This window comes from Argiope bruennichi, chromosome X2 (assembly GCF_947563725.1).
Source record: "Argiope bruennichi chromosome X2, qqArgBrue1.1, whole genome shotgun sequence".
NCBI classification, from domain to species: Eukaryota; Metazoa; Arthropoda; class Arachnida; order Araneae; family Araneidae; genus Argiope; species Argiope bruennichi.
In genome coordinates this window covers 19,569,253-19,594,051 of record NC_079163.1, presented here as the reverse complement: position 1 = coordinate 19,594,051, position 24,799 = coordinate 19,569,253, and the positions used below count along the sequence as shown (strand labels likewise).

General features: G+C 28.7%; 1 protein-coding gene across 1 annotated transcript in view; it reads right to left on the bottom strand.

The window, feature by feature from the left end:
• The window catches only part of LOC129959651 (glycine receptor subunit alpha-1-like), a 140,803-nt gene that overhangs the window by 61,899 nt on the left and 54,105 nt on the right, over positions 1 to 24,799 (bottom strand). Inside the window, exon 2 of the mRNA XM_056072539.1 lies at positions 744 to 835. Coding sequence (XP_055928514.1) covers positions 744 to 835 — 92 coding nt within the window. The remainder of the gene's footprint in view (positions 1 to 743; positions 836 to 24,799) is intronic.

Below are 24,799 nucleotides of genomic sequence, written 5' to 3'. Positions count from 1 at the left end.
CTAGGGCCGTGGGAAGTATGTTTCCCACCAAATTTATCAATCTTTGTATGAAATTATGTAGGTTGGCATAAGTTCTGACAAATTTTTTTAGTAAGTCAGAAACTGAGACGCTTCAGTTCTTTATCTCAGACAAAATGATATGTCTTGATTTGTTACTTAATTATTAATTTACCAAATTAATTAATTAACCAAATTAAATTTATCTAATAAGCTAAATGAATCCCTTTTCTTATTCTAATTTCATGCCTAAAAATATTTTAACATGATATGACTAGAAAAAAATGGCAGTTTAAAGATTTAATTCAATCATTAATAAAGTAAACAAACCAATGAAACAATTGCAGACGATCTTCATGATGCGAGAGAGTTAATATTATACTTTATATATAGTCTTTATTTAAATATATCCTCTGAAACCATTATTGAAATATTCTAAAAAAAATTCCAATGTATTTGTGCTTAATGAATTTTTGGCGTTTTTTATATGATTTTCGTAGAAAAACGAATTATTTTGCACTTATTTTATCAATGCACACATGTCACTAATTATTTTATTGAACAGTTCAAAAATCATAAGAATCTCCTCTCATAACAAGAAACAAAATCAGATACATCTATTGCTAATCACATCTTGTTATTCGAATGAAATTAAATGACATGGATATATTTGCATTTACCTATAATGATATAAATGAAAAAATAATTCATATATTTTTCTGTGTGTATCAAGATTATTTTCTTACCGTCTTTTGTAGGTGGGACAAGCTTATCATAATTCTTTGGAACGATGTCTTCAAATTTTAAAGGGGGAGTTGAATTTTCTAGACAGATATTACTGAAAGAAAAAATGAACACAAAATTAGGAACTGAACATAAGTAAAATAAAAACAAAAAAACACACACACACATTCATTGTTTAAAGAAATGCAAGAATTTTTTCTTCCCATTTAAAATGTAACTTTTTATACATTTCGTAGCACTTTTTTCCCCCTTGATCAGAGAGAGCCCTCCTTGTGGCGTTTTACAGAAGACAAGACCTGCACCCTGAGGTCGACTTTTTCCCTATGCGCAACCCTTGCGCTAACGCCGAATGCTTTCGGTTGGAAACGGTGGAATCCCCCCACCATACTGTTTTCTTTAACCAAATTGTCTATGTGTGTTTGTAAATTTTGTAGTGTAGCCGTGTTTGTGGAAATTAAAACTAGTGTATTTAAAACCGGGTAGTTCATTAGAAAATCTCAACACACTCATTATAATTTTTATTTAATTAAACTTGTTCCATGTTTTCAAAGATGGTATTCTGCAATCGATTTTTTACTCCCTTCCTGATACACAGGAGTTTTGAAATTTTGTAAGCTTGCGTATTTTCGATGACAATACCAGATTTAATATTTTTAGAATTTAATTTTGATATTTTTAGAATTTAATTTTTGATATATAGAAGTGGCATCATCTTCTATTGAGTTTGAGAAAAATTAATTTCAAAAGTAAATAATATTTATAATAATGATTTATAATTAAAGACAAAAAAATTAGAAAATAATTATAACAAAAAATTTCATTTTAGCGAATTGATAAAAGTTATTTTTCAAAATTGTTTTTTTAATTTAAATTTTATCAATATTCTAAAAGTATTCAAGCATTGTTACCTCCAATTATTATTTAAATATCACAGTAAAGATTTTTTTTTTTCCGTTTCTGCTCTAAGCTTTGGTAAACAAAATATTATTCTCGTGTGAAATAATGGAATCATTGAATTAAAAAAAAATCAGTTTATATTATACCATTATGAATCTTTTTGAAGAAGTATTAAATCGTTTTTAAAATAATTATCTAATGGATGTTTGGTTTTCTTTTTTGGGGGGGGGGGTATTGGCGCAAAAATCCAGACATGTATGTAACTGTACCATGTTATCTGATGGAAATGCTAATACTAGAATATTACATTACTCCATTAATTAATCGATAAAAAAGATTTCAAATGAATATTTGTAGACAGTATAATGTAAAGCAAAACATTTAATAGTTTGCTAAGATGTTAAAAACAAACTATCTCATACAAAAATGTACAATTCATGATTCTCCAAACCACTTAAGTCTTATACAAAATCAAAGGAGAATAGCGCAGTTTATTAGCAAATTTTTCTTAATATATTGTATATTTCGGAAAAACAACTGGAAGATGTTTCTTAAAAATAATGATGATTCTAACATCATCACTTCCATAAGCTCAATCTAGAATTTTTATCGCAGAGTCATAACTTCATGACTAGAAGATCAACGGTTCGAGACCTTACTCAAAAGAGAATCCATCTTATATTTAGACTGATGCATGTTCAGTCTGTCTCCCTGATGTAAGGGGGAGAAGGGATGCTAGTTCAGGTATAATTTTTCACGTGATTACGAGCTTCATCCCCAAATAGTTCTCGTTTAGCTTCAAAATGATGCATTAATGTAACTAAACTAAGGTGGACCCTTAGTTCTAATAATTGCATCCAAGAATACATAATTAATATAATTTTTGGTCCCTGGTTAAATTTTTCTTTCTTCTTTTGATTCATTTTTATTATGAATAATTTAAAACTAAATTTAAGAAAAATGATTAAGACTTTTTTGCATTATTTCTTTTTAATATAACTCAGATTTTGAATGATTTTATATCTTCACACTGCATGTAATGTGCTTATGACGTATATTTATAATAAGACATTTATGCCAATTTTAAAATTCGCGGAGGAATGCCTTTGCAGTAAAAATACCCAAATCCTGTTTAATCTATCAAATAAATTTTTTGTAAAAACACACATATTGTCTTCCTCTTTTCAGCGCACAACGAAGTATACTGATAATGTAGTGAAAACGACAAAGAATGTTTTTCTATATTATTTCAATAATTAAATTATTTTATGGACTCATGATATGTATAAAGTACATTTAGTAGATTTGATGATAAAATCATTTGATATGCATAAAGTACCTTTAGTAGATTTGATGAAAAAATCATTTGATATGCATAAAGTACCTTTAGTAGATTTGATGAAAAAATCATTTGATATGCATAAAGTACCTTTAGTAGATTTGATGATAAAATCATTTGATATGCATAAAGTACCTTTAGTAGATTTGATGATAAAATCATTTGATATGCATAAAGTACCTTTAGTAGATTTGATGAAAAAATCATTTGATATGCATAAAGTACCTTTAGTAGATTTGATGAAAAAATCATTTGATATGCATAAAGTACCTTTAGTAGATTTGATGATAAAATCATTTGATATGCATAAAGTACCTTTAGTAGATTTGATGATAAAATCATTTGATATGCATAAAGCACCTTTCGTAGATTTGATGATAAAATCATTTGATATGCATAAAGTATCTTTAGTAAATTTGATGAAAAAATCATTTGATATGCATAAAGTATCTTTAGTAAATTTGATGATAAAATCATTTGATATGCATAAAGCACCTTTCGTAGATTTGATGATAAAATCATTTGATATGCATAAAGTATCTTTAGTAAATTTGATGAAAAAATCATTTGATATGCATAAAGTATCTTTAGTAAATTTGATGAAAAAATCATTTGATATGCATAAAGTACCTTTAGTAGAGCTTCATTTCTGAAAATTATTAAGAGTTAATTGGAACAAAAAAAGCAAGTACTACGAGGCAATACGAGGAAAAAAATTATTTTAATAAGCTTTCAACTATTTAGTACCATACAGTTTAACACACTGGGCACCTGCAGATAAATTTCATTTTGGTCTTGAGAATTGGTAGAAATGTTTGACACAAAGTCCAAACAAATACAAGATATCCATTAAGATTACATACATATTCACTGGGTACAAGTGACTTTTAGTATGTTAAAATTATTTTTTACACTGAAATGTCTTTTATTCTATGATATTTAATTATTTCACGAAATGGAAACTGTACTAAAAGTTTATATTTTCAGTATATTTTTAAGTCTTTCTTTAGTGATTAGCTTTTAGCTTTTCTTTAGTGATTAAAAGGAAATTTCTTCGGAATAACAAATAAAATTTATCATTTCATGTAAATAACCTTTAAAGGCGAATGCAAACAGCATTTTTATAACCTTATAAACTGTATTTATTAAATAAAATTTTGACCTTCAGTTTTGCTCATTTAATAAAAAGATATCAAAGGAAGATATGAATGCGATATTCTTCTTTATAAGTTTCCTTTCTAAAATGACGCAATTTTTAATGTTTGAGTATATATGAAAGCCATAAATTAAGAAGACTTCCTAAAAGGTTTTTTGGTGTAACATAACATTTCGTGACCTTCGGTCGGAAGCCGCTTTCACCAAAAAGCCTCATCAGTCCCTTTTCCCTAGCCTTCGTAGATTTTTCCCGGAAATAAAATGAAACCCAGCAACGGTGGTGGAAGGATATCCTCCCTTGGGCAAAGAAGAGAGGGGGGAGGGTCAAAAATGAGAAGAATTCCCAACTTGAGAGACGAATGAAAGAATGTTGTGCTATTATCTCTTGGGTTTTAGGCATTTATGCTTTTAGACAGAGCGGAAAACAATTATAAGATAGTGCCCTCCAGTAATGAAAAATGTTTTTTATTGTTTGGAATTGTGAATTTTATTTTTTAATCAAAAAGAAATATCTAGATATCAATATATAAATCATACCTCCTGTCAGAGTAAATTATATATATACTTACGCTAAACAAATAAACACTCTTATCAAAAGATACAAATAAATGGATTCAAATTAATGGATAAATGGATGTTATTTATAGTCAGAATATTTCAAATGTTTACAATACATCAAACTATTTTATGTGAAGGACAGAGAGGATTTGTGAGAATAGGAATTAAATTTGATTAGATTTCAAATCTTATAAAAATGTCCGATTTACGTATAAAGTCATATTCCGATGGCCCTTGCGTGTCTTGAAATAGGCACATTTCCCCCTCTTCCCCTCTCTTGTGGGTTTTCTGGCTTTTTTTTATGTCTGTTCATTTTACCAAAAGTTTGCGGGAAGCTCCCGATCGACGTCCACAGGTGGAGGTGGTCCTACAATGGGTCAGTTGGCAGATTTGCGACCATATCCATAAAGGCAACAGGCCCTAGTAACGGGGCTTAAGAACAACATGTGTGGAATTCCACTTGTCCCCTAGGTTCCAGAAGTACATCGGTGTGACAGACCTCAGAAACACTATTGCTTGCATCATTGAAATAATTGCTCATATGAATTATTTAACTTTTATTCTGCGCCTGTGTAAATTTTAAAAGTGTTTACAGAAATTTTCACAACTTATAATCATATATCTTCTGAAAAGAATATGCCCAAATACTGCTATGTAATTACAATTGTAAATGCGAATTTCCTTTTTAACTATCTTACAATTGACGATATCGAAATTCTGTTTTGATTATTCCATCGAATTAGATTGGTGAACTTATAGCTTTGCATAAATGTACCAACTGCTTTGAATGAGATAGTATTTTAGCTTATTCACAAGCGTTGCATAATGACTAGGGATAAAAAATAGTCCACGATTTTAAATAAAATTATAAAAATTATTAGAGATTGTAAAATTAATTTAGAAAAGCATGTTAATACTATTATTTCAGAACGTAAAGTTTAATATTAATAACTTGACTTGTGCATTTACAAAATGAAATTTCGGATTAAATCTAGTTCGAATTAATCATTTTCAACGGAACTGATACTACTTCTGTAATTTTAATTACGCGGTATAGCCTATATAGAGAAACACGTAAAAAATAGCGTGTACATATATTTTTGCAGGTTATTTACTACAAGTGAAAAAATACAAAATTACTGCAAATATTACTGCAAGCGAAAAAATAAAAAATTACTGCAAGTGAAAAAATCAAAATTATTGGAAAATAATTTAAAATAAATTCATCTTCGTCTAGCTCATTCAAGTTCAGCATATATAAAATTTGTAAAACGCCTTCAGACATTTATTTTTATCTCAGAAAAGGTCTGATTGAAAAGGTTATCCTTGGCATTTCAGAAGGAAGCAAAGAATAAATTTGAAATATTTAATGCGTATCTATTAAATAGACATTGTATCGTACTAAAGTTACTCATTTTGATTTTTAAAAAATGAAATGTCAAAATGAGTTTGTCAAGAATAGGGATGATTTCAGGTTTTTCAACTGCATCTACATGTAATGAATGTTCTCAACCCGTTACCGAACAAAAACGTGGTCTAAAAATAAGAAGTTAGCAAGGATTTAATGTATGGTTGAGCGAAAAGCAGTTATTTCTGTAGAATGTACGCAACTCCTTCTCGCAAATATTGTCTTTGAAGGTGAAATAAGGTTATTTTCATGGTTATTTTAAAAATTGGTTTCAAATGTCTCAAAGGTAAGGAAGGAGTTCAATTCTATTTTAATCAGTGCTGCTCCAATAAATAAAATACGACATTTATCACAAAATATCTGAGTGTTTTTAATATTAGGTGAAAGAAAATAAAGGATTTAATATGAAACAGTGGAGTCGCTCTTTCCTGATGATAAGTTGTACTACTTATGTTCCGGATGCTAATTGGTTAAGATTTTGTATTAGAATATAGTTTCCAATATGGCCATAATGGATTTAACTATGATTCAGCCTAAAAGGAAATATAAAAATATGATAAAATGGTAAAGGACAAAAAAAATGTCGCATGTCAAAATCCATGCACAACAAAGAGCACTAAATTTTGATGTAACGACTGCAACCAACCGCGGCTTATAGCATTTTGTGACAACATATCACATATCAAATACAAATTTATCAAATAAAAGCTTTGTGATCACATATCAAATGTAATAATTTCTGAGTAAATATAAATAACCTTTAAAAGTGTTTTGCAACATTGAAATATTTTGACAAATTTTACATGTAATATTTTGATATGACAGTGGCGAAGGTTCCTGCTTTTAATCGCATTACATTTTATTTTTTTCGCTTAAACATTAAAATAAATAAATTTTCACTAGCGTGGTGAGCTTTATCTTATAAGATTTAATGTTACGAATTTTCATTAGTCCGTGATTTTGTTTCCTTTTCAACTCATTTAATTTCAGTGTTAAAAAAATCTTTATATGTCCTCGGATATTCAATAATTCGTCAATTATTCAGAACTCCAACACATTGATTTTTCCGTCGATTGATTTAATCATTAATAAGCTCAATTAAGCAGAGATTTAATTAGAATTCCAAATCAAAATATGTGACAATCAAAGCTAATAGAATTGTTTCGAAATAGCATTACAATTTGAACATTTATTTGTTAACTTTCCTGAAAAAGAATGAGTAAAACTAGAAGGGATATTTTCATAAAGGTAATCATTTTTATTTCCATCTATAATAAGAAATTTATCTAAGATATCACAAAATGCTTAATTTTGAGAATAACATTTTTTTGCTATATTAAAAACTGCATAGATATTTCTTAAAAAAGCATTGTATGCAACTAGAATCGGCTTAAACCCAGTAGCGGATTTCGGCCTTTTGCGGTCGAAGTCAGTTCTGAGGATCTTTAGTGATAAAATTCATTCCTTTAATATCTATTTTTACTTTCACTATGGTGCTACAGATTAACCCTGTTATCACAAGAAAACCAACATAAAAATTTAGAGAAAGAGTATAAAATTATAGATTTTAGAGAATACTGTTATGGCGAACTTTAATGCATTTTAAACTTCATATTGTATGCATGAAAAATTCAAAACGATTGTGAAAGAAAAATAACGATTGATACGAACAAAGGGATTTTTAATTATGTAACTGATTTTAAACCAATCGTAAGTCTTTATAACTTTAATGAATGAAGGTAAATAGTTTTTTTCTTTACAATATTTTATGCTATCGGTTATCTAATTTTCTACAGAGATGTTTTTCAACTCAGACATGACTTTCTGAAACAAAACTACCAATACAGAGTCGTTCATAATTTTTAATATTAAGGCAGGCATATAGACACCAAGTTATTTAAACAATAAAACATGGGATAGGTACAAAAAAGAGGAAACTATTACATTCTTTTTCAGTGAATTAAGTAAAAGAAAGGAATACACCAGATAAATTATACAACACAGATTTAATGGAATACAAATGTGAGATGGATAACAACATGAATATTACATGAACATTAAGATTACAAGTCGCATTCAGCAGAACAGATACGAAAGGGGCAAACGACAGTAGAAACGACTTAAAAACAAGCTTTTGGAAACTTAATGTAAGTTTCTAAGAACATAAGGCAATGGAAAACAATTTCGTTGCATGCATAACAAGGCCACAAATCGTGCGCAGCAGATCAGATATGATAACAGTACGTAGGACTCGGCGACAAACGATTGGGAAAAATTTAAGTTTTCAAGGACATGTCATATGAAGCGTCACGCGCTTTGCATGCTTTTAATCCTGGTTAATGTGCTTTTGTAAATTTGTACTCCATTAAATTTCTCTATTGCTTTCAAGCGGCTTTGTTGAATATCTCCTAACCAAAATTAATATTTTTTTATATCAAACTAACTGGTAAGAAATAATTTTGGAAATATCGTTTGAAATTTGAAAGAGCTATCTTGTTTAATTAGGAATGATAGAAATAATGATATTTTATTTTTTTTCTCGACAATGAATACATTCATTGAAATTGAATGGTATATAAAGGAGAAGTATAAATAATATTTATTATATTTTTTTATTATTCAAGTGCTTTAGGGTAGACAATATTTTTTTGTTCTTTCGTCTTCAGCAAAAACAAATAAATTTCTTAGTTATAAGACTAGTAAGCATCCAACTTGGTTGTAGGACTCAAGAGCATTGGACCTAGAAAATCCATGTGAAGAACATGGATTTTCTAGGTCCAATCCGCACACTTTTAGTGAATGGCCTTTCGTCTTGTTGATGGACATCGAGAATACAAGTCGAATGGGAAACTGAAGTGATTTGAAATCAAAAGACATGTCGTGGGAATAATAGGAATGCGTGAAATGAGCATATGTTTTCCATTCGACTTTCCTTTAAAAATAGTTGCCTCGTTTCTTGCCGCCTGTTGGTCTTCAAATTCTGATGCGCGTGATCGAATAGCACATAAATGTTGGTCTTCGGATTCTGAAGCACGCGAATTTGCAATTCGTAAACGATTTGCTTCATTGCTTGTTTGTCGTTCCTCGTTTGTTTGAGAATCTTGCATTTGTTTATTTCTAGGTGCTGCGCTGATACATCTAATAAGTGACGAACGTTTGGGAGGCATATTTTTTGACGAAGCAATTAACATGATATACGCTTTTATAATCGAAATATCTTTTGTCGATTCACTGAATAAATAGAAAAAAATATTGTTTGCACTGGAAAATTTCCATTATATATAACTTACCTTGATCGGCATCGATAATAATAATTCTATTTTGTATGTGTGAGATAATATATGCAGTTCACCGCAGCCAAAATATTGTGCACGCTGAATGAAAATATCATGAATAGATGACTATTTTTTTAACCAAAACAAAAAAAAGTAACGCTTGCACTAAATATTTTCCATTTAATGTCACCCCTGATTGACTGGTATCCATGATAATAATTTTATTTTGTTCGATATATGTGGGATTACCTCCGAATGACGTGTGCCGTTTGCCGTTTATTATTTGTCTTTTGTCGATTGCCAATTTTAAAATAACGTTGAATCATAGAAACGTATGAAACGATTTTTTATAAATTTTATTGTATTCTAAATAAGTGCTAATAATTGTACTATGCCTATAACCTCCGCGCAAGTGTAAACAATATGTTGACAAAGTTTTATCAAAATTGGATGAACGGTACCACAGCACATAAAATACGAACAAACAAAAATTCGTTTTTGTATATTGTTTGCGAACGGATTCTAATACCCTCCGCGATTTTGCCCATGTTAGGATAGGTTTAATTCGACAAAATAGGGGTGAGAGGAAAGATGAAAGGAGATGTTTACATTTAACAATAAAGTAAATTCTGGAAATGCGCACATCCTTTTGTGTCTCACCTCTTAACGAGATAGAATCGTCGGAAAGTGGTCGTCTCAGGATACTTAAACGAACAGTATTTGATTAGAAGAAACAAAGCTTTTATCACTAAACTAGTCTTGTAACTTTTACCTATTACGTTAAGAATGGGCGGTCTAGTGTTAAATTTTATACACAACAATACTGGCAATTAACGGATTTCTAATTCTACAGACATTTTTTTACTTTAAGTAAGGGTTTAAGGACTAAAAATAAGGTTTATTGTGCTGTTTTCAAGCGAATTTCATATAAAAGACTTTTAAAAGACATTTAAAAACTCTCTGACAAGAATAATAATCGAATGAGTAATTACTACAGTCTAAAATGTAATCTCCCCCCTTTTCTTAAAAAAACCCAACTCTAACTAGATGTTAAATTTGCTACTGATGGTGTAAGAAAATTAGCGGAACGTGATATGCATTTGTAAACAAGGACCAATTTGAAAAAGCGTATTGCAGTAGCTCCTCGATGAATGGCGGAACGAGAAAAAAATACCAAGACTGCGATTACTTTGACAACTGTGCAGTTGTAGATTAATGACGCTGGTATGAAAAAAATGTAGAACAACGTTTCTGCTCTTTCAAAAAATTTAAAGCAGAACTGTTTCGAATTGGCTAAAAATATACCATCGCCTCTGCTTGTATAAAAGTGAAGGCTGCTCAATAAAGGTTTCGGTTCAATTAATTTTAGTGAAAATGAGAATTGGGATAAAATGAATTTAAAAAGAATCAATTTTGTATTTCAATGGTCAGAAAATATTTATGGGCTCTTTTTATATTCGGAACTTAAAACTTATTAATATTGATAAAATTTAATTTTTTTCGTTTACTTGATATTGTATCATGCACCATTTTGAACTGAATTAACAATAAACAGAAGAAACACAGGATAAGCATATAAATGGTCAACCCGATCTAATTTTAATCGTTCGAATAACGCACCTCCATATATAGTATTATAAGTATTGTGGCTAGTCACAAAATCTCCATCGTCTGTCCCTAATGTAGGAGTCATGTCCCACCATCGATGACAGCTTTCACCACCATTTCTGCATCCTGTAGGGAAGCGAGAACCTGCTTACTTATCCGTAACTTCTCATTAATATATTTGAGATGTGTCGAGAGGAACAGTAATATAGGATTCGTAACCTATATTATAGAACTATAATCAATTTAATAATGAATGACTTGCTTATTTGATGAAAAAATCCAAACATTTACTATACGAATAATAGGGTAAAAATGATTGTTAGTTTAAAAAGTTGTTAGTTAGTTTAAAAATTGCTTAGTTTAGTAAAAAAAAATTTAAATTAATATTCTAGTTTGAAGTTACATTGGAGGCATTTTACACAGACGATGAATATTATATCAGAGTCGACATTTCAACCCCAAACTTGCATACAGCAGCAGTGGTAGGATATGAAGCCTGAATGGAAAGGGAATTAATATGCACAAAGTCCCTGTACCAGGTGAATCTTTTGTGGATTTTTTTAACCTACAAACCTGCTGCCCGAAACCATGAAATCATGCGCAAGTGTCAGAAAAAAATGAGTTAAATAGGAGACAAAATGTCTTAATTGTAGTGAAAGTTGTATTTTCCACTGCTAAATTTAACTACTAGTCCTTGCTCATTTTAAAGTGCGTTTCTAAGTCTTACATATTTCCTTCACGAATCTCAAAAAATTCAGTCATTTCAGTTTTTATAAAGCTCATGTCCCAGTTTTTCCCATCAAAATTGGACATAGAAGTATTAAAAAGTTACAAAAGTTTGTATGCAATATTTCATCAAAAAGTATTTTTTTTTATTGAAAAACAGTGAAAAGGCAATACTGCGGGATGGCAGAGGACTGACAATAAAATAAATTCTGAGATAATAAATAGCAGTTTCTTAACATTTCATAACATCAAATGAGTTCGTTACTATCATCAGAAGTTAAAAGTGGTATTTCCGATTACCCCGTAATCTCTGGGGTAATTGGGAACATAGCTGCGCAATTACGAGCTTTATTGTAACTGAAACTGCTTAATTAACAAATTAATTTGGGAAAAAGGTGTCGTTTAATGAGGCTCCAGAACATGATTATGAGTTCACAGAAATTGTATGCCTATTTTTTTTTCAATCGTTCATTTCAAATCGAAGAAAATGACAAAGTCTGCAAAATTCTTTTCTAGTTATCCTAACTTACCCTATATGATGTATGTAAATTGGAAGTAACGTAATTGTTAGAACTTATGATTTCGACGCTCCGATGGATCTCACGTTTTAGACTTGTCTGAATCCGAAGAAAAGTATTTCTTTAATTAAGACTATTTGTCTCCGAATACTGTAAATCAAGAGATGAAACAAGTTAAACAAATGAAATTTTCTATGTGGTTTTTGCATCGAAACGCGCATTTCTTTCAAAATTTGGTCAAAATCCATTGACAAGAGTCTAGCTGTCTATATGCATGTGAACACAAAACTGAAAGTGCTAAAAGAATGAAATTTAGATAATACAAATGATAGATATATCTGAATAATTTTTGTGGCGACATATCATATGCACGAGAATGCGATAATTAACAAACACAACAAATATAATAAGTGAAGTTTAATACGATAAATCTCCAAAAAATTATAGAAATATGACACATTTAGGCTCCATTCTGACAAAAGGTGTTTAAAATGCATAATGGGTTTTCTTCCGTATACCATTAATATACGAGAAAGTTTATTGGATAACATCACAGCTAGTTCCAAAAATTACATCTTCGAATCATTAATGAAAATAAAATTAATCAAAAAACATATTTTCCCTAATAGATATGCGAGATGATTTATTGCCTTAGAAAAAATTTCGGTAATGGAAAAAGTTCTATTTTCCATTACAATATGATAAACCATTCATAAAAATTCCATTATTTTTTGAAAGCTCAAAACGTTAAAGGAAAATATATCATTCGTTGAATTTCAAATAATTGCTTAAATAGCAATTTAAAGACGATTAAAGACTATTATCATCCTAAAAGGGCATGAGAAAAATCTTGATGATAAAAGAAAATTATTTTTACACGCTTTATTCAAAATATCTATTAAAACTAAAATAAAGCCCCCAAGGAGAAAATATGTAATTTCATTGAAATTAAACAATTATTTAACTGCTGAAAATAAATACAGAAAAATTTAGTGAACAGTGGATTTCATATCCCGCATTTAAATGAATTCACAAAATGGCTATGATTATTCGATAAAAATAGATTAATTCATCTTAATTATATTAACTTCCATTTTAAAGCTTTAATTTTTCCACCTGCTAGGGACGCAATGGAATCTAAAATAATTGTAGAGGTGCATTTGGCGTATTATTATGCAAGTATAAATTGTATGCATTATCAAAAACACTCTAAAATCAGCTAAAATTGAATTTTGAACCCTGATCTAAATTAGAAATAAATAAATATTGTTTAAAAGCAAAAATGAATTAAATGGAATAAGAAGGAAGGAAATAAAATATCCGGTCTGAAGAGTCTTAACAAGGGTCACCCTCAGGTAGGGTTTCAAACCAGGGATTTTTTTTTTTTGCGAGGGTTCTGATTTTCTTCCAAGTAGTGACACCTTGTGACCCGAAACCCCCAGAAATTGAGAGGTTTGAAGACAGGAATTAATATCAATAAAGCAATGACAATAAATTACATGATAATAGTAAGCAAAACCACAGCAAAATTGAATCACCAAACCACTACAAGACCAGTATCTTAGATTAGATTTGAATTTTGAAATAATATTTTGCTTATTATTATTGCGTAATTTATTGTCATGGCTTTATTAATATTAATTCTTGCCTGCAAAAACCTCAATTTCTGGGCATTTTCGGGTTACATAGGGAGTCAATATTTCAAATCAGACTCCTCACAGAAAACCTGGTTTGAAACACTACCTGAAGGTGACCCTTAATAAGAGTCTTCAGGCCGGATTCTTTTGTTCTTCCTTTTAATTCCATTTAATTCACTTTTGCTTGCAAACTTAATATTTATTTATTTTTAATTTGGATAAGTCCATTTGTGATTTAGATGTCGCAGTATTAGCACACTCTAAATACAATGTATCTCTCTTTTTATAGTTTTGACGCAGGAAATATTTACTTTTAAGTTAGTTTCATCAAAATTGCAATTTTTTCTTGGGGGTTTCTTTTGATCCCTGAATTTCAGATATTCATTCATTCATACATCAGGAAAATAGCAGTAATGAGAAAATTCTAATGTCGGCTTCAAAATGGCTATGGATTCTAATTAAAGGAGACCATTTCCATAAACAAAAGAAACCTTTTAAACGAAAACAAATCCCAATTCAACAAAACTCAAGTCAAAAATGAACCTGCCGTTAAACATGCCAGAAACGAGATCACACGATAGGATAGAAACGAAAGCAAATTTATAAACACTGGCGGCCCTTTGGCAGCCTATTCATAATAGTAGAAGATCTGCTAAGATCTGGAAAAGTCAAGCGTGCTCGCCTATAAATTTTCTACCCTTGCCTTAATTGCTTTCCGTCTGAGCAGGGAATGTGCCAAAAAAAGCGCCAACTTCACGAAGTTGAATTCACTGAATAAATAGGCGTGACGATCTTTTAATGTTTTGGATGGGAATTTGGTTTTATAGGATTTTGCTTGCTAGATGGTACTAAAAGTTTTTTTTTTTTTTTTTGCTGATGTAGATTTTGTGTGTTTTTGAGAGTATTAAAGAAAACATTCACTAAGGCGCTTTCTTTTTAGATTCCGTGATGTGAAAACATTTTCATGTATGATTTACATTAAGATAAACTTGTCATAAGCATATGATACCAGAAAACTTTTTAATAACCTTTTTTGTTCAAATTCCTAATTTAGGCTGAAAAAGAAATTATATTTTATATTTGGCAAAAAACAGTGATTTTTTAACTACCAATAAAAAATAAACACAACATGCTTGATAAAAAAATTTGGATATTCTTATTTTTAGATTAAAAATTTTATTTTAAATTTAAAATAAAAAAAGGAAAATTTAAATTTCAGCAAATAAAAAGAATAAATCCACTTTCATGAGAAATGGCTATGTTTGAATTTCACAAATATTTTCCTTTGTCATTTTGCTTGGTTTAAACTCCTTCAATCACATAAACAGTTTTCAACAATTATATATCGTATACAGCAATATGAGTGCAGATATAGTTAATCGATATAAATGTATTACATCATTAAAACATTTCAGTAAATTTGACATATGACATTTTGATATAACAGTGACGATATGAAGTTAACAATTATTATTTTTCAACTGAATGTGAAATTTGTAAAACTATGCAGCTAATCTGTAAAAACCTTTCACTAATTGATAAATTTAACGAGAACTGCTTAAACGTCATCATTAGTGGAATCGAGTCTAGGACCCATAAATTTCCAATCCGAAAACAAAGATTTTGGCACCAAGACACCGCACCATCGCATTTCAGTATCTCAGATAACGCAGCTAATATAGTAATCACAAGCTCTTTAATTTTTCTATTTTCGTGGTTTCAAAATAGCTGAAAGAACAGTCCAAAAATCTGATATTTTATAAGTGTTGGGAATTTTAATTTTTAATTAAAAATTTTAATGCAAATAATATTAAATGATTAAAAAACTTTTCTTAATAATAACACATTCTGACAAGAAAAATCAGACTATAATTTTGGTACTTCCATCCTAAAATAAGTTGCACTTTTAGAATTCCTAGACTCAAATATATAAGCAAAGAGTAAACGAATTCATTCATTTGAAGTTAGAGTAACTTGACAATCTTGACATTTTTGAGTAAAGGTGCTAGCTAAAAAGCCGTCCTCGTCATCTGACCAGGATTCAAAATTACGAGGCCTGTATCAAGATAACCCTCATGTTGCCTCCAAATGGGACATTAATATAACTAAACTAAACTAAAAATGCAACTGGATAAAAGTAATTACGAACGTTATATAACGCGTAACTTCTCGTCATCTTATTTTGTGATATGACGTCACATCTTTTTTCCTTCTATAAATTTATGTAATGTATTTAAAATTTAAAATTTCACTTCGCATTTCATGTACATTATGTGAGAAACAATTGATTCTTCTTCAAATTCAATATATTACTTATAAGTAAATTGAACGTGCAATTGTTCGTACGTATGCTTCATACAATGTAATATCTGTGTCGCACATCCAACGACAAGAATAACATTTAAAGCTAACCATAATCGATTAATTTTTTTTTCAAAGTGAAGCAAGATAATAATAATAATCACTGTTATTAGTATACCAACAAGAATTATCCAAAGGGAAACTTAATAGTAGAGATGATGTCAATTATTTTGAAAAGTTGAGCATCGAATTTTACTAGTTTTATTTCTAGAAAATTAGCGGTATGTGAATGGAAAATGTTTTCCTAATTGTATACAGTCACGAAATTTTCACAAAATTTGATCGATTTTTCATTTGGATTTTAAAACTTTTTCTCCGATGTAAAGTAAATGATTCTTCTTTTCATTAAGTATAATTAACATTCAATAAATGGAGGCAAATATTCGACTTGCAACTCAAAAACAGTTGTTTTATTCTTTCTAATTATCTATTTTGAAATATTCTTCATAATTTTAATGATTTGGATTTAAAAAACGTTTTTTAAGGCCTTAAAACTGAAACTTTAAGTAAAATAACGGTGTTTAAAATTTTCTGAACTTTTATAATTGAAAAAATTATGACATTAATGTATGTCTTACATATTCAGTAATGCAGATTCAAGGATTACGTAACACGATAATGTTTTTAAAAAACAAAAGATCTGTGCCATTGCCATAGCAACTGTTTCTGGGAAATATGCACCAATATTCAAGGGAGCAGTCTAATAAATGTCTACATAAATAATTCTAGAAAACTTATTTTAGAGTACTCTGCCGTATTTGAAGCAAAATGAAAATGTGAAGGTTAGAGATTTCTTGTACCATAAATATAATATGTATCACTGATTTTTAACATATATTAAAGATAATAGAGGAGATTGTTCTACGAAATTTTTAACTGCGTTTGTTAAAGGAAAGAATATTGTTTTTAATAATTTCATTATTATTTTCACTAATATTTTCTCATTTACCATTTATAGAATTTGTTCACTCATATATTGTTATAGAAAATGGATACATTTAATAAACAATGTTTTGTTCAATTTTTTGTCTCCTGTTTTGTTTTAATGCTGTCTCTTTGCTTTTAAAAAATTTGATATTCATTAGTTTCCTCATAATTCCTAGTAAAAAAATTTAAAAAATAATATATGTTTCATATAAGTATATATAATTTCATCTGAAATACGATTCAATGTTAATTAGTTTTTTAAAGTGCCGATAAAGAACAAAAAGACGTAAGTGTAGTGTGGGACAAAAACAAAAATTTTGGAAAACTGTTTACCCTAACGATTTCTTTACACACTGTTTTGAGCTACTTAGAGGACTGTAATGCATTTTTCAAGTTTATCATATTATTAAGTATTGCCCAAATGACCCTTTAAAGTGAAAAATGATGTATGATTTTTTTAATAGACCGCTCACATCATTTACCACTTTTATCTTCAAAACTAAATGGAATTGTGCCATAATAATTCAATAATTTTTCTCTTCTAGTCTTTTTTATTACCTTCTTTCAATTATACTTCGTTTAATGGTATTTGTATTTATTATTATTCTTTTAAAATGCATTGTTCAAAAAGAATTTTTTGAAAAGAAATCGCTTAACACACTGATTAATATGCAGTATTGTACTTGCTTATTTAATTCCCGTGTTATACTTACACGGAACCGCAATAAATATATAATTATGTAAAATATTAAATTTTAGTGTTGATAAACACGCCAAGAACTAGCCAAGCAGTTGCATTTCAAAAAATGAAGCACAGAAAGGCATACTTAAATTATGATCAAAATAATAGGACATATATTGCATGTAAATATTTTACGTATTTTCAACATGCGATTTTTTAAAGATTCCCACTACATTTGCAATGTTTTAATTTTATAAACAAGAATTGACTATGCAACTAAACAAAAATGAAATATAAATTGAAATAAGGTAATAAATAGAATCAGCATCAAACTTAAAAACATCCTCATCATAAAAAAGTAATAGACACTAGAAACTAAATTTACTTATTTAAATTTAAACAAATTAACATTTATTTTACTTTCCTTTTCGATCGATCAAAACACATTTCATCTGTTTTCTGGAACTAATTTCTTGTTTGAAAGAGAAATAATGATGGAAAAATAAATTTTTAGCTGATCGTTTTATTGCTGTGAAGAGAAACTAGGTTTCATGCGGGGAAATATGCTATTAAATTGAAAGTGATTAATCACGGACATGTGCGAAAGCTTTTGGATTAGATTAGTATTTGGGAAGTATTTTTCCCTTCGTTCATTACAAAAATCATTTTTTTCAATCTAAATGACAACTACCTACCATGTAACTAAGGATGTAGATTCTATTACAAATATCTAGACTGTTACTAAAATCTTAACTTCTTATGATGAAGCCTTGATTAATATACAAATTAATACAAATACATATACAAATTAATATCAAAATAATATTAATTAATATAATAATACAACAGATTTATATGCAAATCTAGGTTTTATATAGATATAACACACGATATAGAGAGCACAGTTATCTATTGCATTGCATAATGTTCAGTTAAGCGAGGATAACTTCTCTGACACTGTAATTAAGACTGATAAATTATGGCTAAAATTTTCCAAAAAGTTGAAGGCAATCCTCATTTAGGATACTTTTCCATCATTATGACAGATAAATTGCGGCTAAAATTTACAAAAAAAATTGGAGACAATCTTCGTTTAGAATACTTTTCCATCAATTTATGATTATTAAATTTTAAGTTTGAGTAAATTTTTATGTTCTCTTTTAAAATCCATCTTATAATCACCCGATCATTATCCGACTTCTGAATGCCATTGGATAGAAAAGTAAGTCAATTATCTAATCAAATTGTATAAAAATTCTGTTTGAATCGATTATTCAAGATTTTTTTTCTCACGGACATCTTAACATTTGCCCCTAAATTTTTAGCAGCTTAACATAGTATTGTATTTAAATTATTAAATATAAAAACATAGTATTGTATTTAAATTATTAAATATAAAAACATAGTATTGTATTTAAGCTTAACATAGTATTATACTTAAGCTTAACATAGTATTGTATTTAAATTATTAAATATAAAAACATAGTATTGTATTTAAGCTTAACATAGTATTATACTTAAGCTTAACATAGTATTGTATTTAAATTATTAAATATAAAAACATAGTATTGTATTTAAGCTTAACATAGTATTATACTTAAGCTTAACATAGTATTGTATTTAAATTATTAAATATAAAAACATAGTATTGTATTTAAGCTTAACATAGTATTATACTTAAGCTTAACATAGTATTGTATTTAAATTATTAAATATAAAAACATAGTATTGTATTTAAGCTTAACATAGTATTATACTTAAGCTTAACATAGTATTGTATTTAAACTTAACATAATATTGTATTTAAGCTTAACATAGTATTGTATTTAAATTATTAAATATAAAATTGAATTATAAAATTATAAAATTGAAAAGTGCTTCAAAATTATAAAATTGAATTATTAATTATAAAATTGAAAAGTGCTCTAAAATAAAGTTTGAAAATAGTATAGCAACACAACATGCAAACACAAGTCGAGGAAAAATTTAAGCATCAAAAATGAAAAATATGACAAATATGCTGATATGACTAAACACATCAATACAAACTATTTTTAAAACATGCTGTTACGTAATGATTGAAACCGAATGAGCAGATATTTTTGATATATGATATCATTGATTTTTTACTATCTTAATCTAAATTATGCGAAGAAAATTAATAGGAAAAATAATTATTGAGTTCACGAATTGGTACAGACCAGCAATTGGATCTAAAATATTAATTCGATTTAATAAATAGAGAGAAAATTTTGAGAAGTTTACATATTCGCTTCCATTTAAAAAAATGACAATTTCTCCTCAGTTTTTTTCCAAAAACAGAAGCCAAAGGAGTTTCGTAGAATTTTTTATGAAATGTAAACAATATTTCATTCATTTCAGTTCAGTTATATCAATATCCCGTTTTTAAAGCAACAGCAGGGCGGCTATTTTGGAACGGACCTCGTAATTTTGAATCACAGCCAGATGACGAGGACGACACTTCAGCTGGCACCCCCTCTCCAAACTTCCACCCCACAGCGGGCAATATTTTATTCAATCCTGAACTTGTAAGCATAACGTTTAAATTCTTGAAAAGTCCTTATTACATAGAATGAACATATCGAAACGCACACATATTGCGGTCAAGTAAAGAGAAAATTGAAAAGCATCTTCAATATTTGAACACTATTTTGAATATGTGTGAAACAGGTATAACCGGACAATTGCATTATCTTTTCGTTTTATTGTTAACAATTATCTGTTCATTAAAAAATATTTCAAATAATAAATTGACAAAAATATTTTTAAAAGAACCCGTTAGACGCAAATTTAATGAATGAAACAAGTTTAATGAATGTGATTGCAATTTAAACAAAGTTTTATGTTCTGCTTTGCAAAAACAAAATTTTACTGTTCTAATACATAAAAGAATCTCCTAGAAATTTTTACATAAATTTTGGTAATTTATGCTTTTGTTAAGTCATCACGCTGATTTCCTAGATTCTTACAGACAATTATAACATTTTCAAATGTGGTACCTCTATTTAAGTTGATGGTGTAAGAAAACAATTTTATCCTGTATAATCAAAAAAAAAAAATGAACATTGTTTCTTTTAAAAATGAAATTAAAATCGGATTGTTTTAAGAATTCGCTTTAAAATAATGACGAGAAATATTTAAAAATAGGAAATTAAAATCAAAATTTTCTGTCTTGCCAAAATGCTTTAGTTATATTTTAACAATACATATCAAATAAAATAACAGTTTGCTTAAATTGATTGATTAAATTATTTTAGTGTTAATAATATTATTTAGCGTTCTAGCGTAAAGTAGAAATAAAGATGTAGATGTAGTTTATTATAAATGATATATATTTTTTTTTTCATTTCTGCGACAAAACTGTTCGGGATAATTAATCTTCAAAACTGACAAGACTTTTACCGAGCAGATTAAATGGGGATTTCTTTAATACATGTTTTTCATTTCGCTATTTTTATCTTTTCTTTTGTCATATGATAGCAGAGAATCATGCGAACCATCTTGAAAAAAACCCTAAATAATTAATACAAAACATCTCGAACAGAAAACTTAATCTATTAAAACGGATTTCAGATGAATTGAATTATAAGATCTTCATTATTTGGACTGAAAATTGCTTAGATACATGCAATGGCTTTTTGAAAAAATACTTGAAGTTTTAATTAGAGCCAAAATTAAGATGGTTTCCAATTATTTAAAATTTAAAAAAACATTTATTATACTTTCCAATGCTTTAAAACTTAATCTTCCTAATACAAATGGGCCGTGGTAACTTAGTGGTAAGGTTTCGGCTTCGGGACCGGTGGGCCTCAGATTCGTGACCCATTTTCACCGAAAAACCGTCGTGTAAGCGGGTCTGGTGCACCTTCGGCGCCAAATTTCATTCCACTGGTGTAGTGTGGAATTTGAGAGGGAGGTGTCAGCTCAGGTTTCGTCCTCGTCATCAGACCGCGGCTCAAAATTACGAGGTCCATTCCAAAATAGTCCTAGTGTGTTGCTTTAAAACGGGTCGTTAATGTAACTAAACTAAAAAAAATCCTAATACAAATTAATTTTAAAAATATGAGCTGATGGAAAAAATTTTAGAATTATATTTTGAAGCTGCTTAATAATGACTAGTTGGTATAAATTGAAATGAATTAAAGCAAACCTCATAAAAATATATTATTTCGAAATAAGCATAAAAATGAAAACCATGATCGAACTTTCCTACCCTGAACTGCGTAAGGCTATGGAAGACCTGACGAGGTACAAATACAACAATTTTATTTAAAACAGTCAGAAATTGCATTTTTGTTAAATACATAATTTTTGCTTTTTCACTTTTTGCATTTCACTTTTTAAAATAAGATTTTATGTACAAATTCCGAAAAATATTTTCCTAAACCCTCAAAAGAATAGTTTAGATATTTACCTTCAAAAAAATATTATTGTTGGTGACATGACCATTCATTTTAAACTCTAGAATATCTAATTAAAGAAGTGGACCATTTTGTTAAGCATAATGTTAATAATAAAGTTGAAGAGTTTCGGTGTTAATTAAAAACAAAGATATAGGCATAGCTCGTTACAAATGAAGTTTTATCATTGTTGTTACAAAATTATTCTGGATAATTAATTTTCCGGGCTGACAAGACATTTCTGAGTAGATTAAGAGAAAAAAATTTATGTGGCCTTTTTTTCAATTTCACCATTTCTCTTTCTCTCTCTCTCTCTCTCTCTGTTTTTTCGTCATTTGAAAATTAAAAAAGCATACATTACGTTTGGAAAAAATAATCTCGAATTGACAACTTAATCCATTCAAAAGATTTTAGATGAAATAAATTATAAAATTTCGTCATCTGTGTTGAAAATAGATTAAATACATATAAGAAACATCGAGAAAACTATTTCAAATTAATCCATTTTCTCACCATTATTTGATTTTTTCCCATTTTTTTCTTGTTAATGTTTAAAATACAAATTGCTGTAAAAATGTGAAATTTAGTTTTTTAAAACATCTTAATTCTAGTTTACTGATGCTAATAGAGAAAATTAATGAAAACATTACGATGTTATATTTTTTCGAAACACTACCCATAACAAATAATCCATTTATAATTAATAAATCTAACATTTTTAAAGAATATCCTCTTTTTTGGATCTTGATTTTATTTTTATTCACAAATTTAATTTTATCTAAGTATTAATTCTTCATATATGTTTCACACATAAGTAATTAGGGATTCTAAGTTATCATTTTAATTTTTTAAATAAATTCAAATGCAGGAAATCCTAAACAGAATCTTGAACGTAACTTAAATTATATTTTACAAATTTACCATGAAAGAAATAATTTGGTAGCATAATTAATAATCTGAAATTCTAGAACACTTAATTAAAAATGCTAATCATTTGCCTCCTTTGAATTTTATGTTTTAATTTCTTAAAATATGCAGTACAATTCTTTTGAAGCAATCAGATCTACACATAATTTCTGAGAATACAAGAAATTTTTTTTATAAAAATGAGATAATCATGTGATATAGGAAACCTTGTTAGGTTAGAGTATATATACAAATAACGGTTTCAGATTTGTTCCGTGGAAGCATGAATCATAGGATTGATAAAACTAGATTTTATTTTAAGTTATAGATGAATAAATCATGATGGAGTTCTAATTCCGCTTCAGATCTAAAAATTCTAGAAAGTTGAAGATTATTTATAGAAAATGTTTAAAGTTTGTTTTATTATCTACATTTTTGTTCTTTAAATGAAAAACCTGAATCTACGTAATGTCTTCAGAAGTATAATAGATATAATTTATCTGTTTTCTACCATCATGATCATGAGTAGGAGCGCCAAATCAGCAACTAGCTTTCATAATTGTTTCATACAATCAACTTTTCACACAAAAGAATTTCTACATATTTTAGCACAAATGTTCGTGTAAGATTTAACACCAATTACATACAAAAATGATTGAAAAGCTGAACTTTATTTATAGAAAAGCATTTTAAAGATTGGCTGTTGATCTGCGCTTATGTCTTCTCTATTAAAGATTATTAGAAGTTGTTAACAATGTACTGTCTGTAAAGAAATAGCGCATATAATTCATCTCCTCTTTCTGCCTTCATGATGATGAATAAGAATTTCTAGTAGCAACTCGCACATTTTGGCTTACCTAAAAGACAGATCTTAATATAAGAAAATTTCCAAGTACCTGAGCAGACTATCCTGATAAGCACTAGACCTACAAGCGGACTAAGAAAACTAGCAAGACTGGCACTTATTTCCAGAATTTTTTTAGATATCGACTTTCTACCCTCATTTATGTCTTCTGAATTAAAAAAAAAATAACAAAGACGTAAAAAATTGTCATTAATGCACTGTCTTTAGAGCAATCACGCGTATAATTCATCTCCTCTTTCTACTTTCATGTTGATGAATAAGCACCTTGAATAGCAGCTAACATATTTTGGTTTCCTTCACAGACAGATCTTAATATAAGAAAATTTCCAAGTACTTGAGCAGAGCTATTCTGATAAGCATTAAACCTACATGCGGACTAAGAATACTAGCAAGACTGACACTTATTTCCAGAAATTTTTTTTAGATATCGACTTTCTACCCTCATTTATGTCTTCTGAATTAAAAAAAAAGATATAAGAAGTTGTCATCAACGCACTGTCTTTAGAACAATCACGTGTATAATTCATCTCCTCTTTCTACCTTCATGATGATGAATAAGCACTTTGAGTAGCAGCTAACATATTTTGGTTTTCCTAACAGACTGATCTTAATATAAGAAAATTTCCAAGTACCTGAGCAGAACTATTCTGATAAGCACTAGACCTACATGCGAAAAAAGAATACTAGCAAGATTGACACTTATTTCCAGAAATTCTTTTTAGATATCTACTTTCTACCCTCATTTATGTCTTCTGAATTAAAAAAAAAGACGTAA